The 16,321-nt window shown below is 52.0% G+C and overlaps 1 protein-coding gene across 1 annotated transcript; it reads left to right on the top strand.

The window, feature by feature from the left end:
- Positions 1–2,543: 2,543 nt before the first annotated feature.
- PRCD (photoreceptor disc component) lies at positions 2,544–7,948 on the top strand. The gene is made up of 3 exons (XM_004374130.1): positions 2,544–2,617; positions 2,995–3,063; positions 7,927–7,948. Exons 1-3 carry the CDS (start codon positions 2,544–2,546, stop codon positions 7,946–7,948), a joined length of 165 nt encoding a protein of 54 aa, XP_004374187.1.
- Positions 7,949–16,321: the final 8,373 nt, after the last annotated feature.

The following is a 16,321-nucleotide window of genomic DNA, read 5'->3' as shown; positions in this document are numbered from 1 at the left end:
AGGTGTGGCCGCTCTGCCGGGGGTCTCCGGAGGAGAGGGCGTTCACGCGGCTGGGGCGGCACTGTGCGCCCAGGAGTGAGCCCCGGGGCGGGTGTGCAGGCTTCACACGGCGGGGCACTGACTCAAACACTGCCGGGCGTTTGCGGCGGGTCGCCCACCGCCCGCCCGAAGGGCAAACGCGCGCCCCTCTGGCAGCTGCCGCGGTCCGGGCTGGGCTCACCTCGCTCCCGGCCTCTCCCGAGCCAGCGCGGGCGCCCACCCGGACCCCGCGCTCCGCAGGGTTTAGGACTACCGCTGCGGGGATGGAGGCGGCTGTCGGAACTGGAGCACACCTCCGACCCGGGCAGCCAGAGGCCTGCGCCCCCATTCCTTCCGGCTAACCCACCCCCCACCCCCCACCCCCTACCCCCTAACACCGCGGTGCAGGCACCGGGCGGCGGAAAGAAGTCTCGGGGTGGTTTATTAACGACACAGGCGGGCAAGAACCAGGCACTGCCCTGAATTCTGGTCCTGGTGGACGGAAGTCCGAAGGAGAGGCAGCCGGCCCAGCAAAGAGGAGCGGGGGGGTCAAGAAGTCTTGGGGGGAGGGGTCATTGCTGGAGATATCTCAGCCACCACCACCAAGGCCCCATCAGGGAAGGGTTCTGGGGTAGGGGAGACAACCTTCTTCGTCCTGGTGGGCCCTGCCCAGGGAGCAGGACAGATGAGGTGTGGATGAGCCTGGGCCAGAGCCGGGGGAGGCCCCCCTGTGAGCAGTCACTAGTGCTGGGGACCACCAGGTCCCATTGACTGCCAGGTGCCACTTCTGCTGCAGGGTCTAAAACAGATGCCACAGCACTGGGCCGTGTGGTCCTCCCTGAGGCTCCGCGGTGACCCTTGTTCTTCTGAAGACTATTCCACAGGCTAACTAAGCACTGCGCGGGGCTGGCTCCCCCTTTGAATTTTGGTTTATGTGTTTATTTTTAAAATCCTGTTTCCAGGTAGACAACTGACAGCTGCGCAAAGAACAGGCCCGGCCCTTTCGGAAGCTCAGAGTCTTGGTACCTTAGCAAGAACCCGGGGGAGCAGACCTCCCACCCCAGGCGAGGGGAGGAAATCCAGTACCTTCTAAGCAGCCTCGGAGTGGGTGGAGGAGAGGGGTGGGTTCAGGTTCTCAGAGCGCTCGCAAACCCATGCCCTCGTTTCTGGTCCCGTGTTCCACGCGCTGCAGGTCTAACTCCTCTGATAGTCTCCCAAAGCTAGCGCGGTGGTCTCCACGGGGGTGTGGAAAGCAGAGATCTTCTTTCTATTCATTTTTATCTCACCTTTTACAGATTTTAACAGAACCCTGGTGGTGCAGTGGTTAAGCATTTGGATGCTAACCAAAAGGTCGGCAGTTCTAATCCACCAGTTGCTCCTTGGAAACCCTATGGGGCGGTTCTACTCCACTGGACGGCAACAGGTTTGTTTTACAAATTTTATGTATGTTTTATGATATAATAATGTATTTGCACAGTAGAAAAATATATCACTTATAAAACCAAACCCAGTGCCATTGAGTCGATTCCGACTCATTGCGTGTGACCCTCTAGGACGAAGTAGAACTGCCTCGTAGGGTTTCCAAGGCTGTAAATCTTTACAGAAGCAGACTGCCACATCTTTCTCCCTCAGAGTTGCTGGTGGTTTCAAACCACTGACCTTTCAGTTAGCAGCTGAGCGCTTTGACCACTGTGCCACCAGGGCTCCTGATACGTGGATGCATATATCTGCTTTGTGGGTACATTTAAATTCCACCTTCTACTGAAAAAATGTGTGATCAGAACAGTTTGGAGAGGATTGTCCGGAGGGTGAAACTGGACCCTGAGCTGGACATCTGGGGCCCTTCACTCGCTTGTCTCCCTTGCCTTTCTGGCCTCGTCTACTATTCTCCTCCTCCTCCTCCCCATCCTGCTGCCTCCACTGGGAGACCACTGCTCCCCCCTGTCACTTAACTTCCAGTCCTTTCCTCTCCAGCCCTTGCAGATTCTTCTAAGTCCTTCCTGGATCACCCACAAATTCAGATGGCCCTAGCTCTTCTCGCAGATTCTTCTATGCCTCTCCCGGATCACCTGCAAATTCAGATGCCCCCAGCTCTTCTCAGGAGCTTGGCCTGATGCTTGCCACTCCCTTCCCACGTGCTCTGCAGTTACCTTTAATAGCACCCACACCACTCTATCACTCTGTTGTAGTGGTTTGTTGAACTTGACTGCAGTTGTCTATAGACTATCGGGACCCTGGAGGGCAAGCCCTATCTTATTTGTATTTACATTCAGAGTAGGTGCTCAATGTCTGATGAACACACTGACTGGGTGTGTTTACTCTGCCACTCAGGGAAGACCCTGGGCCCGGTGAGGTTAATCAGTCTTCACAACGTCGCTGGGAGGACCGGCTAATCAGCTTGAGTTTCCTAATCCATCGCCAGCAGGAATCTCAGGACAGAGAGCTTGTCAGAGCCGGCGGGGGCCATTTTGGGCCTTGGCCCGAGGCCTTCTTCTGCAGGCGGGGTTCTGGGCTGGGGGTGGGGCATGTGCACCACCCTCTTTCTGCTGAGCACCTTGGCCATGCTCTGGCGCCGCCGATTCGCCAACCGGGTCCAACCGTGAGAAACTGCTGGGTCCCTGGGCTGGGGCAGGGGTGGGGAGGAAGGACCGGGCTGGGCTAGAGCCAAGCTGAAGGGGGGCAGGGGCTGCCCGGGCTCCAGGGAGGCTGGGAGGGCACTGGCCAGGAATCCCTGAGACGCTCGCTCTCAGAATGGAGGGAGGTGGAGGTGTGGAGACTGGTGAACCAGGAGCCCCGGAGCCTTTCTCTGTCTCTCAGCTCCTCTTAGTCCTGAATAATAAGAGGGAGATGTGGAGTCTTGGAAGGCACTAGGGCAGAGACCTCCAGTCCCATAGCGGGTGGTGGCTAGGCCCGGAGAAGTAGGACAGAGGGCGTGGGCATTGCCCACAGCTCTACCCGCCATTCTTCCTCCCACAGAGAGCCCAGCGGTGTGGATGGGGCGGTGATGGGCAGCGGCTTGGACCCCGATCGCCAGGCCTCAGGCAGGTGAGGCAGAGGAGAGGCAGGTGGGGGAAAGAGGCTGCTGTAAAGGAGGCTGTGGCTGGCTCTGCTTGGGGTGCGCATGTGGTACGTGTGTGGGTGCGTGTGCATGCTCGCACATGTGCGCACGTGTGTGTGTACTGTCTGCTGTCCAGGAGGCACTGGGCCCCTCGCCCCAGCCACCCAGGTCCTTGTCTGCCTGTAGGCAGGCTGGCTGGCTCTTCTCAGACTGGGAGCCCCAGCCCCCTCTGCTGGACCAGAGCTGCTCTCGTTGCTTGTCTGATCTCCTGAGCCGCGCACCTTCTGCTGGAAGGGCAGGGTCGGCGGAGAGAGGGATGAGGCAGATGCCGCTCTGCCTGGCTTTGCTCGCCTTCCTCTCCCCTCCCCCCGTCCTTCACCCCGCTCCGCCCAGCCTTGGAAGCTCCACTGCCTGAGCCTCCAGCCGGATTTGCTGTCCACTCCCCAATCGAAGGCGCAGGAGGAGCATGACATCATCGGCATCAAGTGCCATTGGCTGGGGGGCCCCTGCGGGCAGGACGCGGTCTCCTGTGGCCGGAAAGTTAACTCTTCCCTGGGCTGAGGCCATGTGGCCTTTGCGGGTGAAGTCTGGGGAACTTCCGGGCTTTCCCATCCCTGGGTGACCAGTGTCCTTGGAAGAGAGGGGCTCCTATGGCCAACAAGTCACTGAAAACCCAACCCATAAGCATTAAATAGATGTCAGATGTTCTTTATGAGCCTGTGGATCCACGGAGAGTGGACGACTGTCTGAAGTGACATCACAAGAGGATGTGTCTGCCAGGCCTGGGGCCCTGCTTCTGCGCTCCTACTGAAACAAAGAACAAAAATGATCACAGGCCCCCCTCAGGCTCCGGGGCCCCTTGAAGGAGAATGTCCCCACACAGGCGCTCCAATGGCTGTGATAGTCTGCCTGCGTGCCTGGGTGCGTGCCTGTGAACACCCGTGTCTCTTTCTGGGTGGGGAACCCGCCAGGATGTATCCCTTAGAGGTATGGAAACTGGCCAACCAAGAGAACTTGAGCCTGTCTGTGTGTCTCAGCTCCTCACTTCTCAGTCCTGAGATTCTCCAGGGACTGAGCGTCAGAAGGCCCCAGGGAGAAGCCCTGGGCATGGATGAGAAACAGAGGCTTTTCGGTGACACCCTTCCTGTCTGTGTGTTGTTGTCAGCTGCCATTGAGTCAATTCTGACTCATGACGACCCCATGTGCGCGGAGCAGAACAGCTCCATCTGGTTGTCAAGGCTGTGATCTTTCAGAAGCAGATCGCCAGGTTTTCTGAGGCGCCTCTGGGTGGGTTTGAACGTCCAACCTTTCAGCCAGCAGTTGAGTGCTTAACCATTTGCACCACCCAGGGACTCCATCATAATAGTACCTAATTGAGACTACTAATTAAATGGGCTGACGCCTATAAAATGACCAACACTGGCCTCACACGCAGGTGTCACTTGAACGCAGACTGGTCCTCATTGCTGAGTTCGGCCTGGAGTTGAGTAGCCAGAGTTCAAATCCTTGCTCCCCTATTACTAACAAGTGACTTTGGGCGAATAATGTAGCCTGATTATATACATGGAGCCCTGGTGGCGCAGTCGTTAAGTGCTCGGCTGCTAACCAAAAGGTCAGCAGTTCGAATCCACCAGCTGCTTGTTGGAAATCCTATGGGGCGGTTCCACTCTGTCCTATAGGGTTGCTGTGAGTCAGAATTGACTTGACAGCAATGGGTTTATTACATACATGTTAAATGGTGTTAGTAATGTAGCCTTATTATACGTGCGTTAAATGGGGTTAATAATGTAGCCTTATTATATATACGTTAAATAGGGTTAATAACAGAGTGGTTGTGAGGATTAAATATCGTCATCGTTAAGCACCTGGCACAAAGTCTGTCAATTTGTAGTGCTGTGGTGGCTTGCGTGTTGCTGTGATGCTGGGAGCTATTTCAAATACCAGCAGGGACACCCATGGTAGGCAGGTTTCAGTGGAGCTTTCAGACTAAGACAGACTAGGAAGAAGGACCTGGCAATCTACTTACGAACAAAAAATTAGCCAGTGAAAACCTTATGATAGCAGCGGAACATTGTCTGATAGAGTGCTGGAAGGTGAGCCCCTCAGGTTGGCAACAACGGGCTCAAACATAGCAACGATTGTGAGGATGGCACAGGACCCGGCAGCATTTCGTTCTGTTGCACAAAGGGTTGCTGTGAGTCGGAACTGGCTTGATGGCACCTAACAACATCAACTGCTCAATAAATGTGAACTATTCTGGTTGCGATTTTATACATCATAAGTGTTTTATTCAGTTCTTTTACTTCATCGTGTCTTCCTTTGGCCTTAGCTACTCTACATTCAAGAGTAAGCTTGAGAGTCTCTTCCGACATCCACTTTGGTCTTTTTTTTCTTTTCTGTCCTTTTAATAATCTTTTGATTTCTTCATGTATGATGTCCTTGATGTCATCCCACAGCTCGTCTGGTCTCCAGTCATTAGTGTTCCATGCATAAAATCTATCCTTGAGATGGTCTCTAAATTCAGTGGGATATACTTAAAGTTGTGCTTTGACTCTCGTGGACTTGTTTTAATTTTCTTCAGCTTCAACTTGAACTTGCTTAGGAGCAACTGATGGTCTGTTCCACAGTCAGCCCCTGGCCTTGTTCTGACTAATGATATTGAGTTTCCCCATCATCTCTTTCCACAGATGTAGTTGACTCGATTCCTATATATTCCATCTGGCAAAGTCCACGTGTATAGTTGCTATTTATGTTGCTGAAAAAAGATATTTGCAATGAATAAGTGGTTGGTCTTGCAAAATTCTATCGGGCGACTTCCTGCATCCTTTCTATCACCAAGCCCATATTTTTCAATTACCGATCCTTTGTTTCCAACTTTCGCATTCCTATCCCTAAAAATTATAAATGCATCTTGATTCCATGTGTGATCAATTTCAGACTGCAGAAGTTGGTAAAAATCTTCAATTTCTTCATCTTTGGCATTAGTGATGGTGCATAAATTTGAAAGAGGAATATCATTGCTGATGTCAGATGAATCTTGGCTGAAAGCAGAGAATACCAGAAAGATATTTCCTTGTGTTTTATTGACTATGCAAAGGCATTCAACTGTGTGGATCATAACGAATTATAGATAACATTGCGAAGAATGGGACTTCCAGAATGCTTACTTGTGCTCATCCAGAACCTGTACATAGACTAAGAGGCAGTCGTTCCAACAAAACAAGGGGATGATACTGCTTGGTTTAAAGTCAGGAAAGGTGTCTGTCAGGGTTGTATCCTTTCACCATACTTACTCAGTCTGTATGCTGAGCAAATAATCCGAGAAGCTGGACTATACGAAGAAGAATGAGGCATCAGGATTGAAGGAAGACTTATTAACAACATGCGATATGCAGATGACACAACCTTGCTTGCTGAAAGTGAAGAGGACTTGAAGCTGTTCTTGCTGAAGATCAAAGACCACAGCCATCAGTATGGATTACATCTCAACATAAAGAAAACAAATGTTTTCACAGCTGAACCAATAAGCAACACTATGATAAACAGAGAAAAAATTGAAGTTGTCAAGGATTTCATTTTACTTGGATCCACAATCAATGCTCATGGAAGCAGCAGTCAAGAACTCAAATGACGTATTGCACTGGGCAAATCTGCTGCAAAAGACCTCTTTAAAGTGTTGAAAAGCAAAGATGTCACTTTGACAACTAAGCTGTGCCTGACCCAAGCCGTGGTGTTTTCAATTGCCTCATATGCACGTGAAAGCCTGACAATGAATAAGGAAGACCGAAGAAGAATCGACGCCTTTGAATTATGGTGTTGGTGAAAAATATTGACTATACCATGGACTGCCAGAAGAACGAACAAGTCTGTCTCAGAAGACGTACAGCCAGAATGCTCCTTAGAAGTGAGGATGGCGAGACTTTGTCTTGTGTACTGTGGACATATATCAGGAGGGACTAGTCCCTGGAGAAGGACATCACGCGTGGTAGAGGGTCAGTGAAAAAGACCACCAACGAGATGGATGGATTGACACAGTGGCTGCAACAATGGGCTCAAACATGGTAACGATTATGAGGATGGCACAGGACCAGGCAGTGTTTCGTTCTGTTGTACATAAGGTCACTATGAGTCAGAGCTGACTTGCTGGCACTTAACAACAAAATGTTTCATTCTTTCCCAGAAAACCAAACCTAACCCATTGCCATTGAGTCAATTCCGACTCATAGCAACCCTATAGACAGAGTAGAACTGCACCAGTTTCCAAGGAGTGTCTGGTGGATTCAAACTGCCAACCTTTCAGTTAGCAGCCAAGCTCTTAACTACTAGGCCACCTTGGAAGTCTCTATAAGCCTGCAGGGTTGGCAGGACAAGTGTCTTATCTCTTGTTGATGGTTGAGGAAACTGAGGGGCAGGGAGGTTTGAGTGACTAGTTCAAGGTCATCTGTCGAGTTTGTGCCAGATATCAGGTCCCTGGCTTGCAGGCAGTGCGTCTCCCCTATGTGAAATGGGCCTGGACCTTGTGTCAGAAGGAAAGGCCAAATCTGGGGACCATCTGGCCGGGCCTGGTTGGTGTGGCCTGGCCAGAAGGAAGCAGGTTGCCTATTAACTCATCGGGACCCAGTTAATTGGAAAAATTGGCCTCACATCAAGGAGCTGCCTGCCGGTGGGGGTTGCCATAGAGGGCTGGCCAGGGGCAGCTCCACAGTCATAGATTCCAACTGGTTCCTTTGGTGGTCCTGCCCCTCAATATTGGGGTGAATTGCTAGGCATGGGGGTGGAGGAAGAGGAGAGCCAGAAATGCTGGAGGGTCGCCCCTATCCATCCCGATTCCAGTGCTTTGCTCCGTTTAGGGAGAAAGAGCCTCTGAAGTGAGCCTTCATCTCTTCAGGCGGAGCTCAGCCCCAGAGGCAGGTAAGGCAGGGCCGGGGAGCCGGGAGGGCAGAGGGCAGGGCTGGGATAAGGAAGGAACAGCTCTGGAAGGCCTGGCCGTGTGGGGGCAGAGCAGGGCGCCCTCGGCTCTTGAGGTCAGCAATGGAGGTAGGAGTACAGGGTGAACGCCTTCATTCAGCATGGACCTTGAGCCTGAATGTTCCAGGCCACAGGGCAAGGGTTCCTTTGCCTTAGAGAGTCAGCTGTGGTCTTGAGCGCATTCCAGGCTCAGGCTGAGGGCGGTGCTCTGGGGTGGTCTCTGAAATAGAACCCTTCCTATCGTTTGGCATGGGAGGATTTGACAACCTGTGTGGTTTCCTGTTTCAGCTCAAGTCCCTCCGGAGGACTGTGGTGGCAGAAATAGCGATGAGACAGAGAAGGGAAAGAGGTAGCCATCGAGAAGGTAGGCTCCTCCCTCACCCCACGGGCTTGCCCACCTTCCCTGAGCTGCGCCTGCTCTAGCACCTCTAGTACCGAGCCCCTTCCCTTTGCATCCCTGAAGGCTCCTCTAAGGGACGGGGCCTAAGAAGGCCTAGGGGAGGAGCTCCCCGGGGTCTACCAGCTAACTGTGAGGTCTCCAGCTGCCCAGGCTGGAGGCAGGAGCAAGGCGGGAGCCAGGAGACCCCAGAACCAGCCGATAGCTGAGCTCAGTCTGCTCAGTAGGGACCTTCCATTCATTCTCTACTTTCATCCTCACCATAACCCTTGAGACTGGTCACGTCCACATTTTATAAACGAGGAAACACTTAGACAGGTGAAATCATTTATCCGCCATCACTGAGCTAGTAAGTGGGGGACACACGGCTCTCACCCAGGCTCCAGAGTCCACATACATGACCACTGTGGCGCCCAGCCTCCTGAAACCTACCTGCAGGTCCACAGCTGCTGGGTGAAAGCTGGGGTTTACCAGCCGGGCCGCCGGTTCTGTCAGCTTGAGAGCCACCCTAGGAAACCTCAGCACATGGCCCAGCCCTCGCTTTGTAGCACACTTGCCTCCCCTTGCCACCCCCGCTGTCACTGGCTGCTCTGCTGAGATTATGAATAAGAAACGCCAGCTGGATCTGTGACATGTCTGCCTGCAGCTGGGTGGAAGCAACTGACAGCTTGTCCTCTGAACGTATTTTCTGTGCGCGCGCGCGCACCTGCGTGCGCGCGCTCCAAATGGGCAGTAGCACATGGAGAGGGAAGAAGCCTGACACTTGTTCTTGTCAGTTTGCTGACTGCTCAGTTCAGGCGGCTGCCTCCCCTGCCCCCAGCTGCTCTGCCATTTCTCCCCTGGCACAATTCCGCCTGATCCTGAGCAGAGATAAAAGCAGATTTCTGCTTCTGCTCCCTGAGATCCCCGCAGGCCCTGCAGGCAGCTGCTCCCTCTTCAAAGTCCCCCAACACGCTCGCACAGGCATCTCTCCTGGCTGGCCCCTGCCCTTGAGGCAGCTGGAGACGGAGCTCTCTCAGCAGCACCAGGCTGCCCCCACTCCAGATCTGCTGGGAGGGAAGGAAGCAAGGGGAGGAGGCGGCAGAGGGGGAACCCGCTCTGGAGCACGGGGAGGCTGCATCCTGGCGCCCGCCCACCTGGGGAGGGCTGTGGTGCTGAAGAGAAGTCTGGCTCCCCAGGCGTTTACAGGCAGTTCTGTGGGAGCCAGACAGCCACTGTCTGAGAAAGTAGGGCAGGCAGGAGGCAGGGGACGGGTCTCGCCAGGGGAAGGAGCCCAAGCTTGTTGCCGCGTCAGAGTCCGACTGACCACCTGAGGAGGGCGGCTCAGCTCCCTCAGCTTTCCTGGTGACAGGACTGTTGGGCTGAGGGCCAGAGGGCACTGTTCCCGGGACCCCATCTGTGTCCCTGATCCTGTCTTGCAGTTATTTTCTGATCTGTTTGCCATGTTCCTGTCACCTCATCCTGCCCACCTCCTCCCCCTGGTCTGAGGCAGTGTCAGGCCAAGGTCACCTCCCTGGACCAGGGCTGGCTTCCAGCCCAGACAGACATCTCCATGGCTGTGCCCCTTGTCAGCGCTGTTCCAGGAAGCTGTTCGGGAGATGGTGGCTCCTCCAGGGATTCGTTCCAGATGAAGGGAGGGAAAGAGAGAAGGGGCTGCTGGCGACGGGCGATGTGGTTGCCAGGGCCCTGGTGGCTGGGGGCCCACGTGGGCAGGGCGGGAGGGACCCTTCCCTCAGGCAGCTTTTGTGGGAGCAGGTTGTGTTTACAACTCCCCACACGCCCACCCATGCGCCTCTCCTTCCAGGGCCTCTGCCGCCCTGGGCTCCCAGCACAGTCTGCACGTTTGCAGCTCCTGCTGCAGAAAGTTGCCTCCCTCACGTGAACTCCACCACCGGGGGCGGCCCGGGGCCCAGGCACCCCTTCCTCGGCCCACCCTCTCCCGTCGCAGAGGCGGTGTGAAGCCCATGGTGACGGCAGGATTTGGGGAGTCACTTAAATGCTATGACAGTGTCCCCAGAGTCCCTCGCCGCCTTTCCTCCCATGCCCTTGGAAGAGTTGCTGCTTGGAATGGGAGCAAGGATGTCAGGGGCTGGGAGAGAGGGCGTGAAGGGCAACTAGCGAGCTGGGATGGGTGGAGAGCAGGGCCCCCTTCCTCTGGGCCCGGGGTGCTGGCTGTTAGGAAAAGGATCAAGTATCCAGGATTAATGAGTCCGTAGCCAGAGTGCCTGCATTTGAATCTTGACTCCACCACCTCTCCTATTCTGTGGCCTTGGGTGGGTTCCTGAACGTCTCTGTGCCTCAGTTTCCTCATCTGTAAAATGGAGAGGAGTATCTATCTCAGAGAATTGTTTTAAGGGTTAATTAGGTAGCGCGTCAAGTGCCTACCTCGCTTAGGAAGTGCTCAGTATAGGTGAGCTAGTATGACTATCAGGCAGTGTAAACTATGGAGCCGTGGTAGGTTTCGAAGCACTGATGAGCCCTCATCTCTCGCCACATACACAATAGCTGCGCAATCGATCGGCATCTCTGGACCAGAGCAAGGAGGGCAGAGCGGGGAGCTGCTGCAGGGAGAGAAAGGAGGAAGGTTGGGGTTCCCTGAGAGCACTGCCATGCCTCCCTCTGTGCCCAGGCCCTCCTGTGGGGGACCTGGCCTGGCCCTGTCCCCTGCTCTGCATCCTGAGTCTCGGCTCACGGAGGAGACAGGAGGTGGCTGCCCTCATGCTCTTCCGTCCTGGTATGAATGCTAATCGCTCGGCTGGCAGGAGCCTGAGTGACAGGGGCAGGACTGCTGGAGCTGCAGGGTGGCCAGGGCAGCAGCGGGAGCAGGGTGGTGCTGCTGTCTGTTCCTTCTGTGATGAGAGTGTGGCCGCTGCCAGTCTCCCCTGGCAACTGGAACCTGACCAGGGAACCAATGATCATGGAGGTGGGGTGGGAGCAGGGAAGGGGCATAGCAGCTGCAGCAGCTGCTGCTGCCCAGCCTCCTCAGGGTGCAGATGCGGGGGTGGGGTGCCCACCCATCACAGATATGCACACGGGACAGTCTGGCCCAGAGCACACAGCAGTGGTCTGAGGGGTGGGCGCGGCATGGCCCCCAATCTGAGGCCCGCAGGCCACAAGAGCAGCACACCCCACAGGCCCTCAGCTCCCAGGCCCTCTCAGTGGGGGCCTCCCTATTGGGAAGAAGCCCAAGACCTTGAGCTAGAGAAAGTAATGCTTCTTTGGGAGCCTGAAAGGAGAAGGGCAAAGCTGCACACACCGAGGTTTACATCAGTGCAATGATACAGATACTCATAATACTACTAACAACGGCTAACGTGGTAGTTACGTCTAGGCACCGTGCCAAGGGCTTTCTTTACAAGCATTGTCTCATTTAGGAGGCCAGAACTGTTGTTATTCCCACTAACCCAATGAGGAAAGTGAAGTTCACGGAAGCGCAGCAACTGCTCAAGGTCACTCACGGCCAGCAGTGAGGCCAGAACCTGCGCCTGGTGACCCGAGTCCAGAGCTGGTGACACTGGCTGTTCCAGCAGGGAGGACCCCAGCCTGAGAGTTGGGGCTGCGGGAAATCCAGTGGGAGCCACTTCCAAGGGCACAGGAATGCGAGCTGTGTGGGGCCTGGTCCCAAGCTCAACCGTCTACTGTCGCTTCAGGAACTCATCATTTTAGGGGAGACCAGACTCCGGGCCCCCAAAAGGCGAATCCTCACTTGCGGTTGAGGGCGTAAAGAGCTGCCTCTCCAGGATGTATCAGTGGCAGGGATGCGCTGCCCCAAAGCCAACGCTGGACCAGAAAGTGCCACTTGGTCACTGCAGCCGCCACTGCTCTGCTGCCTTCAAACAGGGGCAGAGCCCCGGGAAGAGGACAGGGCAGTGGCCAGCAGCCCAGACGGAGAGGAAGCAGTTTGGGGAGGAAGGCTTTTTTGTTTTTGCAGGTGGAGGGTACAGGGCACGGGGACCCAGGAGGTGGCTTCCAGAGGCATCCACTGGCTTGAGCTGGAAGCTCTGGTACCTAAGGGCTAGAGACCCACTCTGTAGCGTACATGCGCCCCCTAGTGGGTGGATGTAGAGAAAACATAAAAAGATGAGCTGACAGACTGCAAGCCTATGAGCCTGGGTTGGAATGGCCAGTCCTGCCGGGACGTGAAGACACACACGTGCACACACACACATGCCATTTAATACCACATGTAGAGGCAGAAGCCATTTGAGCTAAGCATTAACAGAAGTTGTTTAATTTGTACATCTGCTTGATTATTTAACGAGCATATCTTTGAAGTCTACAGTGTACGCTGACAAGGGCTAGGAGTGATACAGGGATGAGAGAGACAATCCCTGTCCAGCCGACCGGTACAACAGAGTGATCCCAGTCAAGGAACCTCAGTTCTGCCAGCTCAGCCACTGCCTGGTCACGTGACCTTTTTCTCTGGCCCTGTTTCCCCAGCCAGTAAACGTGTGTTGAACCCAGGTGGGCTGGTATCGAGGATGGAAAGGACTAATGACCATCCTCAGGAAGAGAACTGTCAAGCAGGCAAAGGAGATGGACCAGATGACCTCTAGTGGCCCACAGATTCTCCCAATCGAGAGGCTACAGTGGACACGGTGTCTGGGGCTACTAACTGATCTACCGGCTCGGCAAAAATGCACAGTGTCTGTGTGCCAGGCACGGTGGCTACAGAGATGGGTTAAGACCCTCCTGCCACAACAAACAGAAAACTGCACAAAGCATAAGACATGGACACTTGCCAGCATGTAGCACACAGCCAGTCACCCCTACAATTGTCCCAGCTTCTGCCTGGACACAGCTCCCTGCCTATTGCGCAGAAGGGGGGAGCCAAGTGGACCTCGGCAGTCTTGCTAAGTGAAGAAGACAAACTTGAGTTTGAGACAGTGTAGTGGTCATAAGGATATAGACAGAGATGGATGGAATCCAAAAACAGCTGCAACCAGGTAATCCAATGGGGAAAAGATGAGTCTTTTCAACAGGGCACAAAAAGCAGCAACGTAAAAGAAATATCGGTAAGTCAGACTTCATCAAAACGAACTTCTGCTCTTGGAAAGACCGGGAGAAAAGATCTGCCAAACATATATCTGAAAAGGAACTTGTATTCAGAATATATATATAAAAAACTTCCACAAGTCAATAAGAAAACAGCCTACTTAAAAAGAGGCAAAAGGTTTTTTTTTTACTTTTTTTTTTTTAATTGTGCTTTAGGTGAAACTTTACAGAGCAAATGAGGTTCTCATTCAACAATTTATACACAAATTGTTGTATACAACTGGCTGCAATCTCCGCGATGTGTCACCATTCTCCCCTTCCACACCCCAATCCCCTGTTTCCGTCCGTCCATTTTTCCTGTCCCTTCCGGCCTTCTCATCACTGCTTTTGGGAAGGTGTTGCCCTTTCAGTCTCGTATACTTGATTTGAATTAAGAAGCACGTTCCTCACGTGTGTTCTTGTTTGTTTTATAGACTTCTCTAATCTTTGGCTGAAAGATGAACTTTAGGAGTGGCTTCAGTTCTGAGTTAGCAGGGTGTCCGGGAGCCATAGTCTCAGGGGTTCCTCCAGAGGCTGGTCTTTTTTTTTGCGAATTTGAATTTTATTCTACATTTTTCTCCCGCTCTGTCTGGGACCCTCTATTGTGATCCCTGTCAGAGTGGTTGGTGGTGGTAGCTGGGCACCATCTAGTTCTTCTGGACCGGAAGCTGTGGTACTTGTGGTCCATTAATCCTTTGCACTCATATTGGTGGAAAAGGTTTTAACAGACATTTCATAGAAGAAATACACACATGGCCAATAAGCACATGGAAAGATGTTCCACATCTTAAGTCATCAGGGAAATATAAATTAAAAGCACAATGAGACATCACCATACACCCACGAGAATAGTTAGAATTAGAAAGATAGACCATAATAAGTGTTGGCAAGGATGTGGAACAACTGTGAGGCTTGTACATTGCTGGCGGGAGTGTGAAGTGTTACAACCACTTGGGAAAACAGTTTGGCTGTTTCTCATAAAGTTATTCATGAGGAATGAAATTCATGTCCACAAAAAGATCTGTACAAAAGTGCTTACAGCAGTTTTATTAATTACAGCTCCAAACTGGAAACAACCCAAAGACTCATCAACATGTAAATGGATAAACTGATAATGGTTTATTCATACAATGGACTAAGACTCGGCAATAAAAAGGAATGAACTGCTGATATAGGCAAAAGTCTCCGGACGGAGCAAACGGTTTGCTCTCGGCAACTAACCAAAAGGTTGGCGGTTTGAATCCACCCAGTGGAGCCGCAGAAGAAAGGCCTTGCAGAACAACACTGGGCTAATTGAGGCAAGCTGGACACATAAAGAGTACCTACTGTACGATCTCATTTATATGAAATTCTAGAACAAGCAAAACTAATCTATAGTGACAGAACCACACAGATTGGTGGGTGCCTGGGGTCAGGTTTAGATATAGAGATTGACTGTAAAAGGGTACAGAAGGTACTTTTTGGGGTGATGAAAATGTTCTAAATCTTGATTGGGGTTGTGGTTATGTGGGTATATACATTTATTGGACTGTACGTTTAAAATGGATGCATTTTACTGCATGTACATTATACCTCAATAAAGCTGACTTAAAGAGTTTTTAAAGAACTCAAGAATGAAGACCTGACCCTTGTCTTGCTCGTGGCCTAGTGGAAAAGCCAGTCATGCAAGTAAATAATCATACAATGGTGAAATGAGTGTTCCAAATATGTTCAACATTATAAGAGCTTCTGCTCATTGAATGCTTCCCTGTGCCAGACACTGTGCCAAGTGCTTTGCACGCACAATCTTAAACAGCCCTGAGGTTAGGATGAGCATCCTCACCCTCATTTTACAGCTAAGACGAGACTCAGAGATAGTGATTTGCCCAAGACTAATCAGCTACAGTCAGCAGTGCTGGGGCTGTAACCCAGGTCTGCCTGATTGCAAAGCACAGACTCAATCACCCTGCCCCAGGCACACAGAATAAAGAGCTCAGGGTCAGACTTCACAGAGGATGTGTTGAAGTATCAGTTGGCATCTGCCAAGCAGAGAAGAGGCTAAAGGGAAGGAAATTTCAGACAAAGGGAGGAAGAGCAACCGGGCAAAGGCTGTGCAGCAGTCGTGAAAAGGCAGGGGCTTCTGGAATAAAGAGATGTGCCCAGGGACTAGCAGGAGAGAACATGACATATTCTTCAAATTCATTTTTGAGTCCATTAAAAAAATAATATTGTACTGTGTTTTCGGTTAAGGTTTGCACAGTAGTTTAGGTTCCCATTCAAAAATTTCTATACAAGTTGTTCAGTGACATTGGTTACATTCTTCACAATGCATGAACATTCTCATTATTTCCGTTCTGGTTGTTCTGTTTCCATTCATCTAGTCTCCCTGCCCCCTTACCTTCTCATCTTTGTTTAAAAGTAATTGTTGACTGTTTGGTCTCATATAGGTGATTTTTTTTAAAAGGAGAACAGTATTTAAGTCTATTTTTTAGTAATTTTATTAGAGACACCAACTCTGTACAACAGGCAAGTGAAATGTGTTGCTTTTCTTCCTGGGCACTATTGCTAAGCACAGAAAATAATCCACCCCAACTCCAAGGACATCTATTCACACCAAATCAGGCACCTGTTGTTACATTTCTCCTCTTCCAGAAAGTTAAAGCTACACTCAAAGATCCTAGATTTCCACTGAACAGGATTTTATGCCATTTATGTCAGGATCCTGAGAAATCTCTGGAAAAAAATTCCACCGTATTTTCATTATGGGCTTTCCATCTGGATGAATTAAAATCACTGGGGTTGAGCAAAAACGTTCCTCGCTCATAGTGTAGTTTTTCAGGAAACATAGCATAGTGGTTGGAAACCCT

The sequence above is a fragment of the Trichechus manatus genome, unplaced genomic scaffold (genome assembly GCF_000243295.1).
Source record: "Trichechus manatus latirostris isolate Lorelei unplaced genomic scaffold, TriManLat1.0 scaffold00028, whole genome shotgun sequence".
In the NCBI taxonomy this organism is placed as follows: Eukaryota; Metazoa; Chordata; class Mammalia; order Sirenia; family Trichechidae; genus Trichechus; species Trichechus manatus.
The sequence above is the reverse complement of the archived record's forward strand: the minus strand, read 5'-3'. Positions and strand labels throughout refer to the sequence as shown.

What these genes read in the sequence shown, in the direction of transcription:
- PRCD (XM_004374130.1), top strand. Translation starts at nt 2,544, where the DNA reads ATGTGCACCACCCTCTTTCTGCTGAGCACCTTGGCCATGCTCTGGCGC. An exon ending in TTCGCCAACCGGGTCCAACC is followed by an intron (nt 2,618 to 2,994) that starts GTGAGAAACTGC and finishes TTCCTCCCACAG; the next exon opens with AGAGCCCAGCGGTGTGGATG. An exon ending in GATCGCCAGGCCTCAGGCAG is followed by an intron (nt 3,064 to 7,926) that starts GTGAGGCAGAGG and finishes TGCTCCGTTTAG; the next exon opens with GGAGAAAGAGCCTCTGAAGT.